Raw genomic sequence first — 18235 nt, 5'->3', positions numbered from 1 at the left:
TCTAATCACTGATGAATATCAGATAGGATTCTGGCATGTGACATTATTATTACATGTAAGTAACATTGACTACATTGATTGGACTGTGACCCCAAACATGGTTAACAGATACCAGTTCAATCAGTACATTTAGTAGATCCTCTAAGGCGAATAGCTCTCTAAGGACATTGGTGTTGTATCTCTACAGTGGATGAGTGTCTAATACATTAGTCAATGTGTGCCAATAAGATATAACTGCCATTGCAAAAATATTCACTGTACCATGCAATGTTAAGTTATATGTTTTATTTATACTGCGCACAATTGCAAAGCCTCTTGAGACAAGATTATTGAATACAGCAGATTAAAAGAATCATAAGGTGGGAAAAGAGGGAGGATGAGGACAATTAAAACACATGATACAAGTGAAGCAGCATGGAACCAAATAGCCAGAAGATACAACAAGATGAAAAAAATCGGTAATGAAAAAGCTAGTGTTAGAAATTTGCCCTTTCTGTAGACCCACTCTGAATTATTTGCCTCTTTTGCTCACTATCAAACTCTGATCTTTACCCCTGCTAACCAGGGGTAAAGTGCTTGCCCCCTTTCTTTCAACACTTTGAAATTGGAAAACACCTGATTGGCATATTTAACTTACCTATAAGTCCTTAGTATATGGTACCAACTAGATATCCAGGGCCCGTAAGTTTAATGTCACCAGGGGGCTGCAGCACTCATAGTGCCACCTACTGCATTGACAATAAATTTAAGACTGAATGAAATGCAGATAGTGACCATAATCCACTTTTAGAGGAGTTTAAGTGGTGTGAATCTGGGGAGGAAAACTCTAATAGGTATAAGGAAACTCTTGTAACTAAGGAGCAGGGTCACAGAATAGGTTAGGGTAAGGTTATTCTAGAGGACTTTTTGAGAAATTTGATGCAAACATGCAGAACTGACTTTGAAGTCTGCTTTTGGTTAGAAACTCCTGACCAAGTTATTTTGGACTCCTTCACGAATATTTGCAAAGAAGTACAGACTGCCCTCATTAGGAAGGAGAGAAGGGTAGATAGACCTGGCCCAAAATGGTTTGATAAGAGTTGGACAGAGGTCCATAAACAGCTGATGATGGCCCCTCATCAGAAACCAAAATCCAAAGAGGCAGTAAATGAGGCTAGAAGGCAGTATTATAAGACCTGCAGAAATCGAGAAAGCGTCCTTCAAAGGGAAGCCTGGGAGCAGTTAACTGCTGCTTGCCTTTTGAGAGATAGCTCAGCCTTCCGGAAAGTAGTACATCAGCCACTCTTTAATGAGGTAGCCATTCTAGATATGGCCTAATCAATTCCAGCTCAGGAATGGGCAAATCACTTTGAGTCCATCTACTCGAATAATAGTAATGCCCCTTCTATTTGATCATTTGATAGAGGGACAAAACAACAGTTTGACATGGCTGAAGTGACATAAGCAATAGTGGCCCTTTCATCAGAAAAAGCCCCTGGTCAGGATGGAGTGCCTGGGGATGTTGTTAATCATGTGTTCATCTCTGAGTCCCTTTTGTTACCCAACATTTGAATGCAGCAGCGAGAGGTCATATACCACCATCTTGGCAAAAATCAGTTATTGTCCCGGTCTTTAAAAAAGGGAACCGAGCGGATCAAGCGTGTTATTGGCTAATTTTCTTTCTTAGATGCTGAAGTGAAAGTTATTGGCAGGGTCCTGCTTAACCAATTAATTGATTGGGTAGAAAATGGAAAGAGAATGTCGGAAATACAATATGGCTTCAGATCGAGACGAGGTACGAAAGAACAAAATCTGAACCTTTATTTATTGATAAATAAGTACACTGTAGTTAGTGAAAACATTCATCTAGACTTTTGGATCCCAGCACAGCCTTTGATACAGTAGACAAATCAAAGACTGGTCTGTACTGGGGCAAATGGGGGTAGATGATGTAACCTTTCTGTATGAGTTGCCTGCAGGGCTTGAAGCTGCTGTAAGATTCAGGTCCAATGGAGAATGCACCACACACTTTCAGCTGGGGAGAGTAGTCCGTCAGGTTGTGCATTGGCTCCCATACTTTTTATTCTTTATATTAACCAGTTGGAGCAGTTTTTAGGGGAATGTTGTAAAGATGTCATGAAGGTTGGGAACTGACAGGTTCCAGCATTACTTTACGCGGATGATACTATACTTATAGCATGTACTGCAAATGAACCTCAGCTTTTGCTAGATCGATTTCATGGAGAATTTAAGTTTGTAAATTAGCCATACAAAATCGTATACCATGGTGCTTGGACCGTACCACGCTAAAACTAAAACCTATTTAATTAATGGTCAATGCATCAGTTAAGTGGAAAATGTTTGTTATCTCAGCATTTTGCTAGATCACAAAATTAATTGGGACCTTTTGATGAGTGCACATGTACAGCCCTTTAATAGAATAGCACATAGAACTGATGCATTCTCTAGGCACCTAGGTCATGTTCATATTAAATCTACTATGGACCTTTATAAAACTAAATGAGTGCCAACAGTGTCATTTGGTGCTTAGCTATGGGGATGTAAGCCTTGTCACCCTATACAAGTTGCAGGGAACATATTCTTCAGGCGGATTCTGAGGCACTCCCAGGGTGTTCCCTCAGAGATTGTGCACGATGAATTGGGTGTAGGGTTTATTTCTGATTATATAAAAATCAATCCCATATTATTGTGGTCCTCAGTTTGGCTGAAAAGGGATCTGGAATTCAATAGGGAGCTCTTAAGAGATTGCTTGGGTCTGGACCATTGACATTGGGTAGCATGGGTGCAATATGTTAAATACATTTTGGGGGATCTGGGTAGGCCAGAATTATTATTTAACCCAGGGTTGATCGCCCAATCAGAAGTGTATGGGTGAAGGAGCCATTTAGTGCACATATTCAAGAAAAAAAGGGTTATATGTTCGTTGTCTAAAGGTTCGTGCGCACATTATGTGATGGTGAAATTCCACGAGTAAAACCGAACTGTATTTAACTTTGGATATGCCAGTTCTGTACAGACAACTTTTAACATATTTTCACCTGAATTTGTTATCACATCTTGAAGGGGGGGTGGCATGAACCTACGGATCCCCCGCTTTGCACACGAGAAATGGCTGTTGCACTGGCAACTTTACACAGTTATTATCTCTCCCAAATTGTCTTGTTTACATTTTAAGTATATTCGTCCCCTCCTTTTGCCAATTAATGTGTGCAAGTGAGGCCTGCTATGATGTATCTTCATTTTTTTAGATAGCTATAATGTCTGATTTTATTTAGCATGGTTCCTAGTGGTAGTGGTTTATTCTTTTTCATGAATTGTAATATTTTGTTTTTAAATGATCTTAAGTGATGCTATTGAAATATTTTTTATGTACTTTTTATGATTTACTGAGTTAAATCAAATAAAGTTATTTTGACTGACTGACATCACAGTGTCACAACCTGTTTGACAAGTCTGCTAGGTTTACATATAACATTTGAGGCGCACATGAAACGTGAGAAAAAGAGTGCCAAAACACTTTGTGTGTATCCACTGTCTTATTGCTGAAAGCTCAGCTTTGATTTTACCAGACTTCTGTACCTGAGTTTGTTGGGGGTACAGGGACTACCTTAACCTGGATTTTAGTCTTATATGTGTGAGGACACCAAGATTACTATAGTATACTCCCCACGGACACTACCAGCCTTTAGAACTCAAATTAAGTGAGGCCATCTTGAAAATGTCACGAGTTAGTAGGGATAGCCCCAAGAACTTTTACCCCATTGGCTTTGGCATCCCTAAGGGTCATTCCCATCCAGTAGTCCAGGTCAGGCAAAAATGTGGCATCTTCAGGCACCCACTTCAGAAAACTCCTGAATCTGTGGAAGATCTGAAGAGGACTGAACCTTCTGTCTGAGACATGAGAAAAGCCTAGAAGATTGGACTTGCTCTCCCTCTTGTATGTATGAAAAAGAAGTGGACTCCAAGAGTCAAAAGGCTGACCTCCGGTTAAAGCTACAGGAACAAAATAAACTACAAGAGGATATCTTTCTGCAACTGCCCAGCTGACCAGTGGCAACTGGACCTTAGCTGGACCCTCCTGTTGGCCTCTGACAGCCATGCTGTGAGTCTCTTAGGGCCTCTTTCAAGGTCTTTGTGGAGGGGGGTGCTTTAAAAGTGCATTGTCGTGGTGGGTTGGGACTTTGCGCCTAGGTTCTGTTCTTCCGCGACCGTTGACTATTGATCTTTTTCATTTTGGTGTGTCATTTTGGTGTTAATTCATTTATTAAATTTGACCCCTTTCTAATCTGTTTTGAGATTATTATTGCTTTACATTTTGGCTTTATTACAGTTTTAGTACTGCATAATACACACTGCCTCTAAGATAAGCTTGTGTGATCTATGCCATAGCTACGAGATGGCTGAGCTCAGGTTTATTTTGTGACTTTAGTGCTTCACCCTGACAAAGATTGTGATTATTACTTGAGGTGGTTATTTACGTACCTCAACTAATAACCCAATTTCCTACAGCCAGGTTTTCAAGAGCTTCATAAAAGTACTTTGATTTGGTTTAGTACGTGTACTGCAACATAGAAATTTCAAAAGTTTGGAAGTGGCTTTGGGGGACGCCTAACATTCACAAGCCACTGTTCTAGTTTTAGGTGCCATGGGCAGGACTTTTCTTTAAAGAATAAAGGGACTGGCATGGGCAATACAGAGCAAACTTCAAGTCCAGAAAGTTAATGGAGTTCTGGTATGCTGCTCTATGAACAATTGCCATGAAGAGACCCTGTGGCCTATGGACAGTCATTGAGGGGTAACATATGTAGAAGGCTGCAGGTAAACTGTTCTCATGTCTGGTTGCACCAGAGAGAAGGTGTGCTGTGGCATTCCAAACTGGTTGAAGGCTTTTCTGGAGCAGCTAGACTTACAAGTTGGCACATCTAGCCTTGATAAAAAGAAGGTCTTTACAACTGAGACATGAAGATTACCAAGTTGGTTGAAGCAAGGACTTTCCACTTTTGTCACCTGTTAGAGAAATATTAGGTCAGAGTCTTTAAGGACGCTCAAATTGCAAATTACTTTTGCTGGGACTGACAACAGGTCCAATATTTCTGGCTTGAGGATGTTTTTCCATACGGTGGTGTCCTTCAAAGGGAGCAGAAACTCCTGCTTTGTGTGATTCAATTAAAGAAAATTAGTGGGCGTCCACAACTATGTGGCAGCCAAGCAGTTTTTTACATCTCCAGAGTTTTGAAAAAGGGAGTAATTTATCGTTCAAATGGGACATGCTAATTATAAGCTTGGTGTCATTAGCTTACATTCAGGCCACAAACAGAGTAACATGGTGAGGGTCAGCAAGTACAGAATGAACAATAAGGAGGGGGTGGGGGGTACACAATCTTCTCCTGCGACACACCACCACTCAAAATATTGGCTTCACACATGAAAGAGGATAGGGCCACTACTTGACCTCTTCCTAAAAGGAAAGGATGAATGTTATGTGATATTGTTTTGTAAAGTGCACGGCTACTCAGCATAGTGTCCTGGCGCTATGCCATGGGAGATCACAGGCAGCTGTATTAGCTGTTACTGAGGCAGGTTTTTAGTTTCCTCTTCAGAATATCCTGGCTGTGTACTAACTGAAGGTCTAATGGGCGTCTATTCCAGAAGAGAGGTCCCAGATAGGAAAAGGATCTCCCACCTATTCTGAGGCGACTGATGCGGGGCACACATGCCAGGAATGTCGAGGAAGAGTGAGGGGTGCGTGCAGGGATGTATGCGCTGATCCTCTCGCTTAGATAGGCCGCGCACATCCAGTGCAGGGCCTTGTGCCTAAGGACCATAGCCTTAAAGAATCCAACAAAACAGAGTACTGAAAGATCTAACAAAAGCTGTGCTCTGACACTACCATTGTCAAAAAGCCACCATAAATTGTCTGCTACAGACAATTTCACCGGCTCAGTGTTACTTCCGAGCAAGAAGAGAAGAGACATTATAACATTTTGCCTCTCCAATTTTTTGTAACTGGTTTAATGCAATTTCTACACAAATTCTAATAGGTATGGGAGGAGTGGAATAGGATGGACTTTTTTTTAAATCCAGGAGATTCAAGAAAGATGTTTTGAGGAGTGAGTGGCTTTACCAATGCAAATTGTTAGGCTTTTGGAAACATTATGTGGGCTAGGGAGCTGGTAAATAGGAGGTAAAGCTACTTTTTTCAGACTGGGAAAAACTGTTTTATATGCGGGATTGGACTGTGGTCATTTGACATACTCCATCTTCTGCTTGAGGGTATAAACTCTTCGCCACTTCCTTCCTGTGGACCACACGTTTCAGAGCTTTTCTTTTTTAAACTTTATTTTTCAGTTTTATACAACAGTACAATAAGAAAACAGCAGCCACTGGTGTGTATGTCGAAGGACTTTGTAAAGGTTACACAATATGACATTTAAATAATCAGTTCCAGAGACAAAGGATTGCCAACATTCAACTGGAAACATCGACTTTCACTAGGAATACATGCCACCATACTTTCCAGTTCTAGTACAAGAGAGATTAATCCCTTTTTCGCCTTAATGCCTCACCTTACCCTGTGTCAATACTATCACTTTCCATAGAAGCTGTGTCGTAGTCTGGGTCGAGGAGTGTGTCACAGAGGTCTCTCCAGGCAGAGGTCCTTTTCTACCCTGTCGTCTCGTTTGCTAAGCCTTATGTGGACCTCTTCCCCCAGGGTCCATTCCCACACATCCTTATGCCAGTGGGCAATTTTGAGTGCCCTTCGCCCCATCCACAAATTGGCGACTCTTCACCTAGCCAAGACCAATACCAGATGCACACATTTGTATGATATCTTCCTGCTCTTTGGATGCTTACTGTTATCAAGCAGACAACATTGAGGGGTAAGTTCTATCTTCAGATGTGCAGTCCTTTGTAACTACCCGGGTCCAGTAAGTCTGATACCAGTCAACACCGCCAAGCTAAATGCAGAAAGTTGCCTCCGCTGGCTTTGCATCAGGGACAATTATCTGAGCGAGTTGGAGTCACAAGGTGCATGTCCCTGGGAGTAAGAGAAGTCCTGTGAAGGAAATTGTAGTGCACCAACTTAAAGTGGTTGCTACAGGAGATGGAGTGTGTGAGTTCGCTGACTCTCATCAAGTCGACATGGTCCCATGTTTTAGATCTTTAAGCTAAGGGGAGAACCCGCAGTTACTTTTTTGTACTATAGCTCGAAGGGGTTTCTGTTTGGAAGTGGCAGAATCTCACCTAGGGTGGCAGATAAGGTTAAAGGTTATTTATTTACAATATCACTTTGCCCCTCTTCAGTGAAAGAATGGTTATAGATATAAAGTTTAATGTGCCCTTTCCAGGCTTATTGGTGTCTATTGATATATTCAGTGTGTTCTGCAAAAGTAAACGATTGCCAGTTACATCATTTTTTGTGAATGCGTAAGCTGATTGACTTTTTATAGCAGTCACCTTATCAGTCAAATAATTGTCTGTGGGACATTTACTGGGTCCCTCTATGGTGAATGGCTTATCATTGGCACCTCATTTTCTGTGTCCCTCTAATAGCATGAGGAGCATTTTGGTACATTCACTGTGTCTATCTAAAGTGAATTATTATTTATTGGAACATTGTTTATAACAGCCCCTCAAGGTGAACGACTTTCCATTTTCTGAACGAAGTGATGAGCATTTTTGCAAGAGCTGCTTTTGGTTCCCAATACAAGCTTGATCACAAATTAGCAAGGCTTTCTTTAATTTTCAACAATATGCTGAACTAGTGTAACCGAAAAGAAAGAAAAGCACTTAACATTATAGAAAGAAGCCCTTTAGGTTAGATCATAGCCAATGAGCTCCAGTGTGGATATAGGCACATCTAACCCTCAGATTCATCATTGTCATGTTTTGCGAGTCCTTAATAGCGATTATTAAGGAATCGCTATTAAAGACTCGCAAACCGGGATTCATGTAGAAATCGCAATATTTTTTGCGATTTCTACTGCTTCCTTATTTGCGATTCGCTAATTGCGAATCGCAAATAAGGAATGGCTTTCCCATTCATTCCCATAGGAATGAATGGGGAGTCATTCCTTATTTGCGATTAGCAATTTGCGAATCGCAAATAAGGAAGCGATTTCAAGGGTGCCAGGGTGTCCAAAGGAAGTGATAATGTACACTGATGTTGGGCACACACATATCCAAAGGACATGTGTGCGTGTAACATACAACTTAGAAAAATGCACGAAAGTGCATTTCTTCTAAGTTTTCGCTATTTACCACGTAGTCAGACTTCGCGGTAAATAGCGGCCCCAGATTGCAAATTCGCAATTTTAAAATGTGTCATGAATTGCATTTAAGGAATCTCTAATTGAGATTCCTTAAATGCAATTAATCGCAATTTAGCGATTTCTAGAATTGCGATTTTTGCATTTGGGATGATGAATCCCAAATGCACAAATTGCGCTCGCAAAGGGCCAGATTCTCAGAATCTGGCCCTTTGCGAGCCGATTTTCCGTTGATGAATCTGGCTGTAAATGTATAATGAATCAGCAAAACTGCAATAAAGTTGGGAAAATGTATTCTAATAGTTTTCACAAAGGTATATATGAATTTAAAATCTAGATACTCTGTTTTAAATGAGTTTCTGGGGCAACAACATGTACATTTTTACGCTGCTTAAGTATGTAGAGACAGGCACTGAGGGTGGGCAGAGAAAAAAGACTGAGATTCTTTGAGAGTGAATGCTGAAAAAGGACAGGCTGTTGGAGGGGAGGGGGTGTTAATGAAAATGTACACTGTGATACATCCCATCAACTGCTTCAAACCTTTTCGCTTAAAGATTCGAGTTAGAGTGGACATTTTCAGAATCCTACCATTTTATAAAGAGATGGACCTTCACAAAGCCAAGCCATTTTGTTGTGTTTTATCAATGTCATAGTATTTTGTAAAGTCTGCACTGCTGCCAACAGGCATATTCAGAAAAGATACATTCCCATACAATCAATCAAAATCAAACTCAGTGACACAGTAAGTTACTACCCTGAAACCCTGCCATGGATTCAGCATTCATAGACTTAATCTGGACACCCCCATCTATAAGTACTGTCACCAATGTCTTGAGACTTGTAATATACGGTGTGTCAGAAAAACTATTTATTCTGAAAATATATATTTGTTGACATGGACTCTTAAGAGTTCTTTGGCCACATGTAAAAAAGGTTTTAGTGGTCGCAAATGGAAAATCGGGCTAAATACCCTTTTGGCATGTACTAATCCTACTTTGTGAGTGTTTAACCTATTCCCAATTCACAAAATAGGATTTGCAAGTCGGTATTATGAAGGGGCATGTCAAGGGTGTCCCGTTTTAATAGCGAGTCATATGGGGTTGTATGAATGTTTTGCGACCAGAATGCAGTTGCAAAACATTTGCAGTTTACCGCCTACTTCAAGTGGGTGGTAAGCCAGTCGCAAATGGGAAGTAGGTCACCAGGGCACCCCTTCCCCTGTGTGAATGGTTGCGAAAACGTTTTTAAACAGCAGGAAGTGGACCCACGGACCACTGCTTACTTTTATAAAATGGAAGTGAAACATTTCATTTTTGTTTTTGAAAAGCATCCTGTTTTCCTTTTTGCTTTATTTAAAAGCAAACACAGACATGGTGGCATGCTGAACCCAGAAGGCTACCATCCCTTTGTTTTTAGCAATTCTCAATGGGTCGCAAATTGCAACCTACCTCATGAATATTGATGAGGTAGGCCAATTGCGACCCCATTAGGAATCAGTAAATGTGTCTGAGACACTTTATTCATCGCATTTTGCGACTTTCTAATTGTGAGTTGAAAAAAGTCTCAATTAGGAACTCGCTAAATGAAGTGGTAGTGCATGTGGCCCCTTGTTTGTAACAAATATGCTTATATATGAAGGAACTTGACTTACCTCCCGAGTATTTCCAGCAGTTCGGCCACTCCGTTGAAGTGTTCCGTCTCATAGACAAACCTAAGGGATGATGGGTGTCATTAGCATTTTCTAATTCTCTTTCAAAAAATGAGTTTGAACATGTGAATACGATGTAATACACAAGAAACCAAAGCAAGAATATACTTGCTGAGGGAAAAGGATGTCAAATATTCAAATCATAGAGTTACCCAAAAAGCTACATTGAATATGTAACCATGTACCAATGGCAGTGACCTAGCAATCAAGGACTCACCAAATTCTCATCCTGCAAGATGGATTGTCATATGGCCCAATTTGGAATAGCTATGAATCCCACTGAATTTGGACGTACATATCAAGTTAATGCTTCCTGTGCTGCTCCATTGACTATTAAATGCAAGTTGTAGATGTTTTTACTTTAATGTCTGTATGTTGCTGTGTTGAAATGATTGCAGAGCTGCGCAACCAAGCAACAAACAAGCAAATATAAAGCTACACAGACACAGGTGGATGAATCACACACACACATACAAACACACGCTAGGTGGATGAATGGATGCACGACAATGTGTATGGATGGTTCAAATAATGCATTTACAGGGGTGGGCAGATAGATTTAACAATTTGTGTGGGTGGAAAACTGGAAGAATGAAAGTTTGGATGTGGTTCGATGAATAAATAGGCCAAGAGGGATAATTGGTGATCCAAGAAAGAAGTAAAGCTCTCACTCGCCAGTAAGTGACTCTCATCCACGAAAAAGCAGTATTTAGAAAACTGCCAATACCAAACCTGTTTAAGAACCAAATATACACAAAGGAGCGCTTCCAAATGGAGAATGCATACTGATTAAGAATACTCAATAACATTACCCAAAAAGTTTAATCACGCAATTGGGACCTTGTCATGTGTTTGCCTTTTTGTAAAGCAGAAATTGCTATTTTCATTCTGCATGCCAATCTAAAAAAATCACTGATTTCAATATGTTTTAAAGCATATTCACAATATGGTATCATGTGAGTGTTACAGTGAAAGAAGATGTGTTTCCTTTAAAGCAAATGCAGCATACTATGCCGACCAGCAAACCGAGAAGTTCTGATGAGAAGGCAGATGTGTAATAATGCAGTGTTGCTAAAGTGCCACTATGATCAACCTGTCTTGACTTTGTTCTGCCTGTTTTGATGAATTCAATCGGCTGCTCTGTAAATGAAGCCCTTATTTCTTTATTGTTACAATACCTTCCTTTCCTTCTCTCCCAGCCATGTACACATGCTCTTTCACCCAATTGGGGGAAACTCCAAACTCCGAATGATCAGCTATCTAGTTTGATCCATGCAAGAAATCCTTCATCTATGAGCAAATTATTGTTGTTCAGAGAATTTTTAATAAAAATCCATTTAAGATGTGGGTGGAAGGGTGTATGTTCAGAATGCAATACTTATTTTTAATAGTAGGGTTCTTATTTAAAAATGTTATTCAATCTAGTTCTGACGGATAATACTTGTATTGGGTGGTCTAGATGCAATCCTTTCTGTGTATTACTGAATCTCAGATTACATTAATTCACAATTCGAATCTTTAAGCATTCAAATAACAAGGATTCTCCTTCCTTCCAGGTTATTGGCAAATCGCCTATGAATCATAATTAGTTTCTACATGCACTAAATGTGGCATGTAAGAGAAATTATTACAGAGAAAACTAACTTACTACATTTGTTTATGTTACTTTGGTCGAAAATACATCAGATCACTTTATGATGTTTTTATACAAATGGGGATATTCGTCTAGTGTCAATACTGTAACTTAACATTCAATCTTTCTAATATTTCCAATAGAAAATTCAGCTTTTTGTTTGTTGCAGAACCGAGTATTTATAAATTCTTGACATCCTTCTTCCCAGAAACATCAATATTCAATATGGCCAAATGTTCCCCTATATCGGATGGTTTTACTACTGCATGAAAAACACTCAATAACCACATAAATGCTGCATCTTGTTCTTTATTTAGATGATCAGAATGTCCTGTAAAGTGGTTCATAAAACATTCTCAGATCACTAGAATGAAAGAAATTAACATGTAGAAGATCGACCACTTTACTTTTTAACCTATTTCTTTGACAAATATATGAGGATCTTTAAATAGTCAGTGTACTGACTTTCTTCTGATGCACATTCGAATCATATAATCTATAAGGATTGTAAACAGGATAGGCTGTCTATTTACTCATTTTATGTTTTACGTATTGAACGGTTTTGAAGTGATATAAAGAATTATTTTCATTTTTAATGCTCAAATGAAAAGATAAATATCAATTTCATGTTGAATTATAAATCATCCATTTAATCCATGAAGGTGATATCAAAACCCTCACTGTAAGGTTTCCAACTCTTCCTTGCCAAGTACTCTAGATAACAAGATGATAATACTAAAATTCAGTCATGGTTACTTGTGCCTTTTGTGTCCAGAAGTCCTATATCTTATATAGATCTGTGCCTGATGTTCTTTTCTGTCCATGCCCCCTCTACACCCGCTTCATTGTCTGCAATTCTGACACCCTCCTTCCTTGCTTTATCAAACCTAAAGTAGTACCATCAATTCTCTGAGAACAAGTCTCTCTGTTAGTGTCATTTTATATTTTGAGATGGACATCCTGGGTACGGTATGCATTCTCGCATGGTGGTTCTCCAAAAGATTCTATTTGAAGTGACAGTCGTTTTTTACCCTTGTCTTCTTGCTTTTTTCCGAGTACCACTATTACTAATTGTAGTTTTTAATACCATCATTCAATTTACCTTGGTGCCTTTTGGCAAATCTAATTAGATTTACAATTAGCTTTTTAAAATTCATCTGCCCATGTTTTCCACTACTGAGATACGTCAAAAACAGGACACAGATGTGGATGGCTACATTTCTTAAATCTTTTGTTACACAGTCAACATCCAAATAAGATTGCAAGGTAGTATGTTCCCACTATTTTGACACTTGTTTACAGAGGATTGATGATGTTAAAAGTTTTCTCTTATTTTTCTTGTATGATCCGCAAAAAAGATTATTTTAAATGTTCAAAATATAATTTCATCATCTATTGCTTCTTGCTCATTAGTTCAATCTGGTTTTATTAATGATACATCTGTGGTGGTATCAATGTACTGGGAGATCATGAAAGCAGCCTGTCAGTTGGTAGTCTTTTGCACATTGACTGCTGTGTAGGAGGAGCAGCTTTTAATGTTAAGACTAATATCTGTGGGTGCGACGGTGCTAAGCAGACAGCTGTTTCAGAGATCTGTACTTGCTGCCCGGATGTCCTTTCACAATCATCCACTTTGGGCATTGCGAGTTTGTGCAGTACCAGCAATTTGTGAGAGCAGAAATAGATGTCTGCTGACCCATGCAGGCTCCCTGGTCACGAGCATTCACAGAGGGAATCCTGCTTTGAGAATGATAATGAGGCAGGATTGCTGTGAATCTTTGTGACCGGACAATTCATGTTGTGTACGACTAGTACATTCAGCGGAGAACAGCGCAATAAGTTGGGCACGCCACATTGTAGACACTGTTCGTACACAAAGCTAGTTTCCCATATGTGCACAGTCAACCAGGTTTCCTGCCTAGTTACTCTCTCTATGAAGTTCCTGTGCTGTGTAGGCTGAAGTCATTAAACAAAAACTTGTTGCTGCTCTACAACAAGGACAAGACAGCAACCTTCAGGCCACCTCATCCCAAAGGGGCAATTCCTTAGCCAAGGCGACGTTACTCTCATATGTGGTCAGGACAGAAACTAACATATCAACTCATCTGTATATTGCATTCCACAACCTTGTGTTTGTTACAAAATTTCAAGTTAGGGATTCATATTTAAAACGTGAAGGAGGGATAAATGCATCGTGCAAGAAGGTTCCATTTTAATATATATGTTCTTTTTCAAAGGACGGATGATTCCAAAATTCCCTTGTTCTTTTAAAACAATCTACTTGTCCCTTTCATTGCCATTCAGAGAGGTGACAAATGATGGCAGCCATCACACTATATGAATTCTCGATAGTAGAGTTTCGGATTATGCCAGGGCTCATGTAATCTCTGGGTTTGAAATACAGAAAGGTTATATTTTTGTCATCATTCTTCAAATCTACATAGGCCAAGGCCATGAGTTTAGCGTAGGTGAATTTAAATACAGAATTTCACTCCGCTCTATCAGGAGTGGGCCCTTGGAACAACAAACCAGATTTTACTTGCTGGAAAAATCAGTTTGAGAACAGGCTGAATTGCAGTCTGGTCCGGTTCTCTTACCCCTTATTTTCTCACCCAGCCTTCAGCCAAGTCACATAAGGAGCATGAAATTCTTCCGCCTGCCAAAGTAGTCTCAGGTACCTTTCATATCATCCCCCCTCATCCTACTCGCCCCACAGTGACCCCCTGCTCAGGTTTACTACCTATCACAGCAGGAGATAATTGTGCGTGATAAACCACCAAAGAAAAGGCATAGAGTGTGGAATTGAGGATGGTAAAACTGGGTCTGCATGGTTATTACCCATTCCACTCAGATAAACTCACAATTGCCCTGTACTGTTGGGTGTTACCGTATGTTACCATTTTCTACGTGTATGGATTTACTACCCCATCAGTACCATACAACTTGTAATCGGGCCACTGAAGGGCTGGCTGTAGGCAGGGATTGGTAGATTCAGAACTGAAAGGACCTGTGAGCCTGAGCACAGTGACAAGCTTACACGTTTAGGGGTATCCACCAACTACCCTATAATCTTGTTCCATACTGGAAAAGGCTGGAAATGTACTGCGGACATTGACAAAGGCAGGATTAAAAACCTTTTTCATGGCGGGATAAAGGCGGTTTGCTCATGCGAAAATGGAAACCACAAACGTTTGCCAGGAGTACGGTTCCAGGTTTCTATTTGTACACTGTACATTTGCATGGACACTAGGGCATATATATACCTGTGGGTGCACCTAGGTGAATTTGTTTTAATCTGCCATGCATTTAACACGGTTTATTAAATGATGGCTCAGATAAATGTTATTTAAAGCTGCACAACAATTTAGCAAAATATTTTTCAAGTTGAACTTTCTTAGTTATTTTATTTTGAAAGCAATCCCCCAAATTGCTTCCATGCTTCTGCATATACTAGCATATCATCAGGTATCAATCTGTGGGCAACATAAGTGACTTCAAATTGTTAAATTTTGCGAACATTTGTACACTTTTTGTTTTACTGGAACTCCTGTACGTAGTGTAAGCTGAGCTCACAACTCACGGCATTTCTGTAGAGCATTCACCTTAATAGTAAAGACTTTTGCATTAATGAATCATATATACAAGTTTTTACAACTTATACATATTGATAAACATCTTGCCTTAGTGGCAGACAATCCTCTTTCTCCAGTCCATACTTTGGTCATGTAACCTGGCAGACAAAGAGGTTGTGCTGCAGTGTGTTGGGTCTACTAGTCCTGTGGACAAAATAAACATGAAAACGTGCTACCCTTGACCCCAAACAATATGTCCCGAATATCGGGCAATATTAATTCCACATCTTCAATTGTGCAATAACACTAAACTGCACCAAGCTAGAAAGATGCACAGCCATTGGGTTGAGGCAAATGAAAAAGAAAATGTCAGAGTTCTTCTGAGTTAATATTTGTCTAAAACACAAACTAAAGGGGCAGTCGGGACTGGTTAAATGTGCAATAACTGGTATTGTCACAGAAGTTTATTTTTACGCCAGTAGCAGTGGATACAAATTCCTTCCTTCTGTGGTTTGATTCTTTCCATGAACTGTGGGTTTTATCCACTTAATACTATTGATTTGAGAGTCCCACTTCTGGGTTACAGATGGAAGCAGGGAAATCAAAGAGTCAGTCAAATTAGGACATCCAGGATAGGAGAAGGATGACAGCCAAAATCAAGATTCAGGGTTCAGAATAAAACTCAAACCTGTGATTGGAATACGGGAAATAGTCTTTGTGGGCACAAAAGCAGGCTGAGAGTGGATTGTTAGAATATCTTAAATTCACACGGACAGTGAAGCTAGAAAGAAACTTGGGAGGAGGAGCAAAACCTCTTTTTAAGGGGGGTGAGTGCACCACACATTGTATACCATGAACAATAACAATAATCACCATCATCATTTGAAAAGCCATCCTCTATACTACAAATTCAGTTAACTCCTCCAGTGACTGGAATTGGAAGTAACTGGGACTCTTGGTTTGATATTGTTTTGTTATCCCATTGCTGTTATGCTGTTTAGAATTACCATTGGCAGGATTGGGGATAACAGGAGAGCATATGGTCCATAGAATGCTCATTGACACAGCATATTATTCCTATTTGGACACTTGCAAATGTCTTCCCACCAGTGGGCTTCTAGCTTGCTTCATGGGAAGTAGAAGGACCATTTTGCTTTATCTTCTTATAAAGTATTAATTACCATTAGATACCTTGGTTCGAGACTAAATATGTTTGTTTGGTCCATGTCTTGCACACAACAGTGAACTTTAGAATACACACACTCAGCTTTAAGATGCAATAAGCAATGTGGAAGTCTTTGCAGCTTAGGCCATTACAGCCTAGCACCCACTCCATTCTAGCTAATCTATTGATAAGAAGAGACATTCTTGTTGCCCTTCCTGAAGGGTTTCAAAATGTTTGTGTCTTGTCTGGACCTCCTCCGAATAGCCATGTCTGCACATTGTAAAATGTTGCTTTTTGTAGTTCTCCCTTTGAGTTTTTGTATGCCTCCACACAGGGCCTGATTGAGAACACAAAGCAGTCCAGGCAGTGTTATCTTACCAGCCCCACTGCTGCTTGACTAAACCGTCCCCCATCATTGCTGCTGTTGTTATTTTGGGCCGATATTGCAGAACTGCAGCAAAACTGACCACGGTAACAAAACCTGTCCCCAACTCTTCCAGCCTCCCGGGGAAATGGCCGATGGCCACTACAGCCAATCCGGCCCTGCCTCTACATTGTGTTATTGTGGACGTTACTCTATAGAGGTCCCAGACGCCTTCAGGCTAAGCCTGATCTACATAAACTTGCAAAATAAGGAACTAAACAAATACAACCGTTGCTTCATTCAGAATACAATATCTTATAGCAGATAAACTGAACTGGAAACTGAGTAGTGTTTTTATACTTCGCTTATCAAGAGGATGAACTTAATGCACACTTCTGCATGACACCTACCTGTCGGCTGCCATTCGATTAACAGAGTCCCCTGCTTCTTGCCTCATTTTTTTTTTTTTTTTTTTAAGAAAGACCTTTATTCGTCCAATGCACAGTGTACACATCTGCATTGCTTACAACCCAGTCGGGCCAGCTGCAGTCAGCGGAGTTCAGAGCATATAAAGAGAGTAAACACAGCTTCAAGCCCGGCAACCCTGGGGTCCAGCAGCGTATAACAACATTTCACATTACATCATGACGTGTACATCGTCAGTGTTCAGCATGTGTGCGGTCTATGGGTTTTTCAGCATGGCTGCAGTGGTTCTAGGTGGGTGCGCTGAAACTACCCCTATCTGTGTCTATAACGATGATCTTGTCCGTCGCTACCAATGCTTATCGGTTGCGAGTGTTCCTATGAGAGTCGGCAGTAGGACGGGCGTATCATCGTGTGAAGGAGCATGGAGGGTGTTTAGCGACTTAAGGTGAACGGGGCGTGTAACCTCCATGTGTGTCCGCATCAGCGGGGAGAAATGTACTGCGCCTCAGTGCCCATGTGGGGTGTCCATTCCTCGGCCGCTACACCCGAGGGTGTCCTGTGACATGAAATGATATAAAGCATTGAGTTGCGTGCGTATGGACATGGTCTAAAAGAGGATGAACTCAGATCAACAACCAACTATGAAACAGGGGGGACAAGGGTTTCGCGGGAGGTGGGTAGGGGTAGGTGTGTGTAGAGTTCGCCATAGCGCCTGGTAGGTAGAAGCCCGTGTTAGTATGCCAACCGCGTCTCGCAGGGTAGGCAGGCGGGGGGGGGGCCGGGGCCCAGGGGAGCGCGTGTCGTCCGTGGAGCAAGGCCATTAGTGGGGGGGTCTTCCGAGCGGTCGGAGGGTGTGGCGTCGCGGCGTATTGCCCGGGCCGTCACCGCCGTTGTCAGGTGGCGGCGGGGCATCGGGATTGGGGTGGGTGGTGGCAGTATGAAACATGAAAATCCCCAGTCAGACAGTGTGCCAAGACCGACGGCAATAGGAGGTCATATGGAGTGTCAAGTGTAATCAGAGTGGCGCCATATCAGGAAAGGGGGGGGAGTGGGAGTGCATATGTCTTCACGTGATTCCCTGTTCCACACATTTCTGC

At 40.8% G+C, this 18235-nt stretch overlaps 1 protein-coding gene across 1 annotated transcript in view; it reads right to left on the bottom strand.

The window, feature by feature from the left end:
- The window catches only part of PPP2R5B (protein phosphatase 2 regulatory subunit B'beta), a 417105-nt gene that overhangs the window by 29860 nt on the left and 369010 nt on the right, over positions 1–18235 (bottom strand). Inside the window, exon 6 of the mRNA XM_078660771.1 lies at positions 9922–9981. Coding sequence (XP_078516897.1) covers positions 9922–9981 — 60 coding nt within the window. The remainder of the gene's footprint in view (positions 1–9921; positions 9982–18235) is intronic.

Source organism: Lissotriton helveticus, chromosome 9 (genome assembly GCF_964261635.1).
Source record: "Lissotriton helveticus chromosome 9, aLisHel1.1, whole genome shotgun sequence".
NCBI lineage: Eukaryota > Metazoa > Chordata > Amphibia > Caudata > Salamandridae > Lissotriton > Lissotriton helveticus.
The sequence above is the reverse complement of the archived record's forward strand: the minus strand, read 5'-3'. Positions and strand labels throughout refer to the sequence as shown.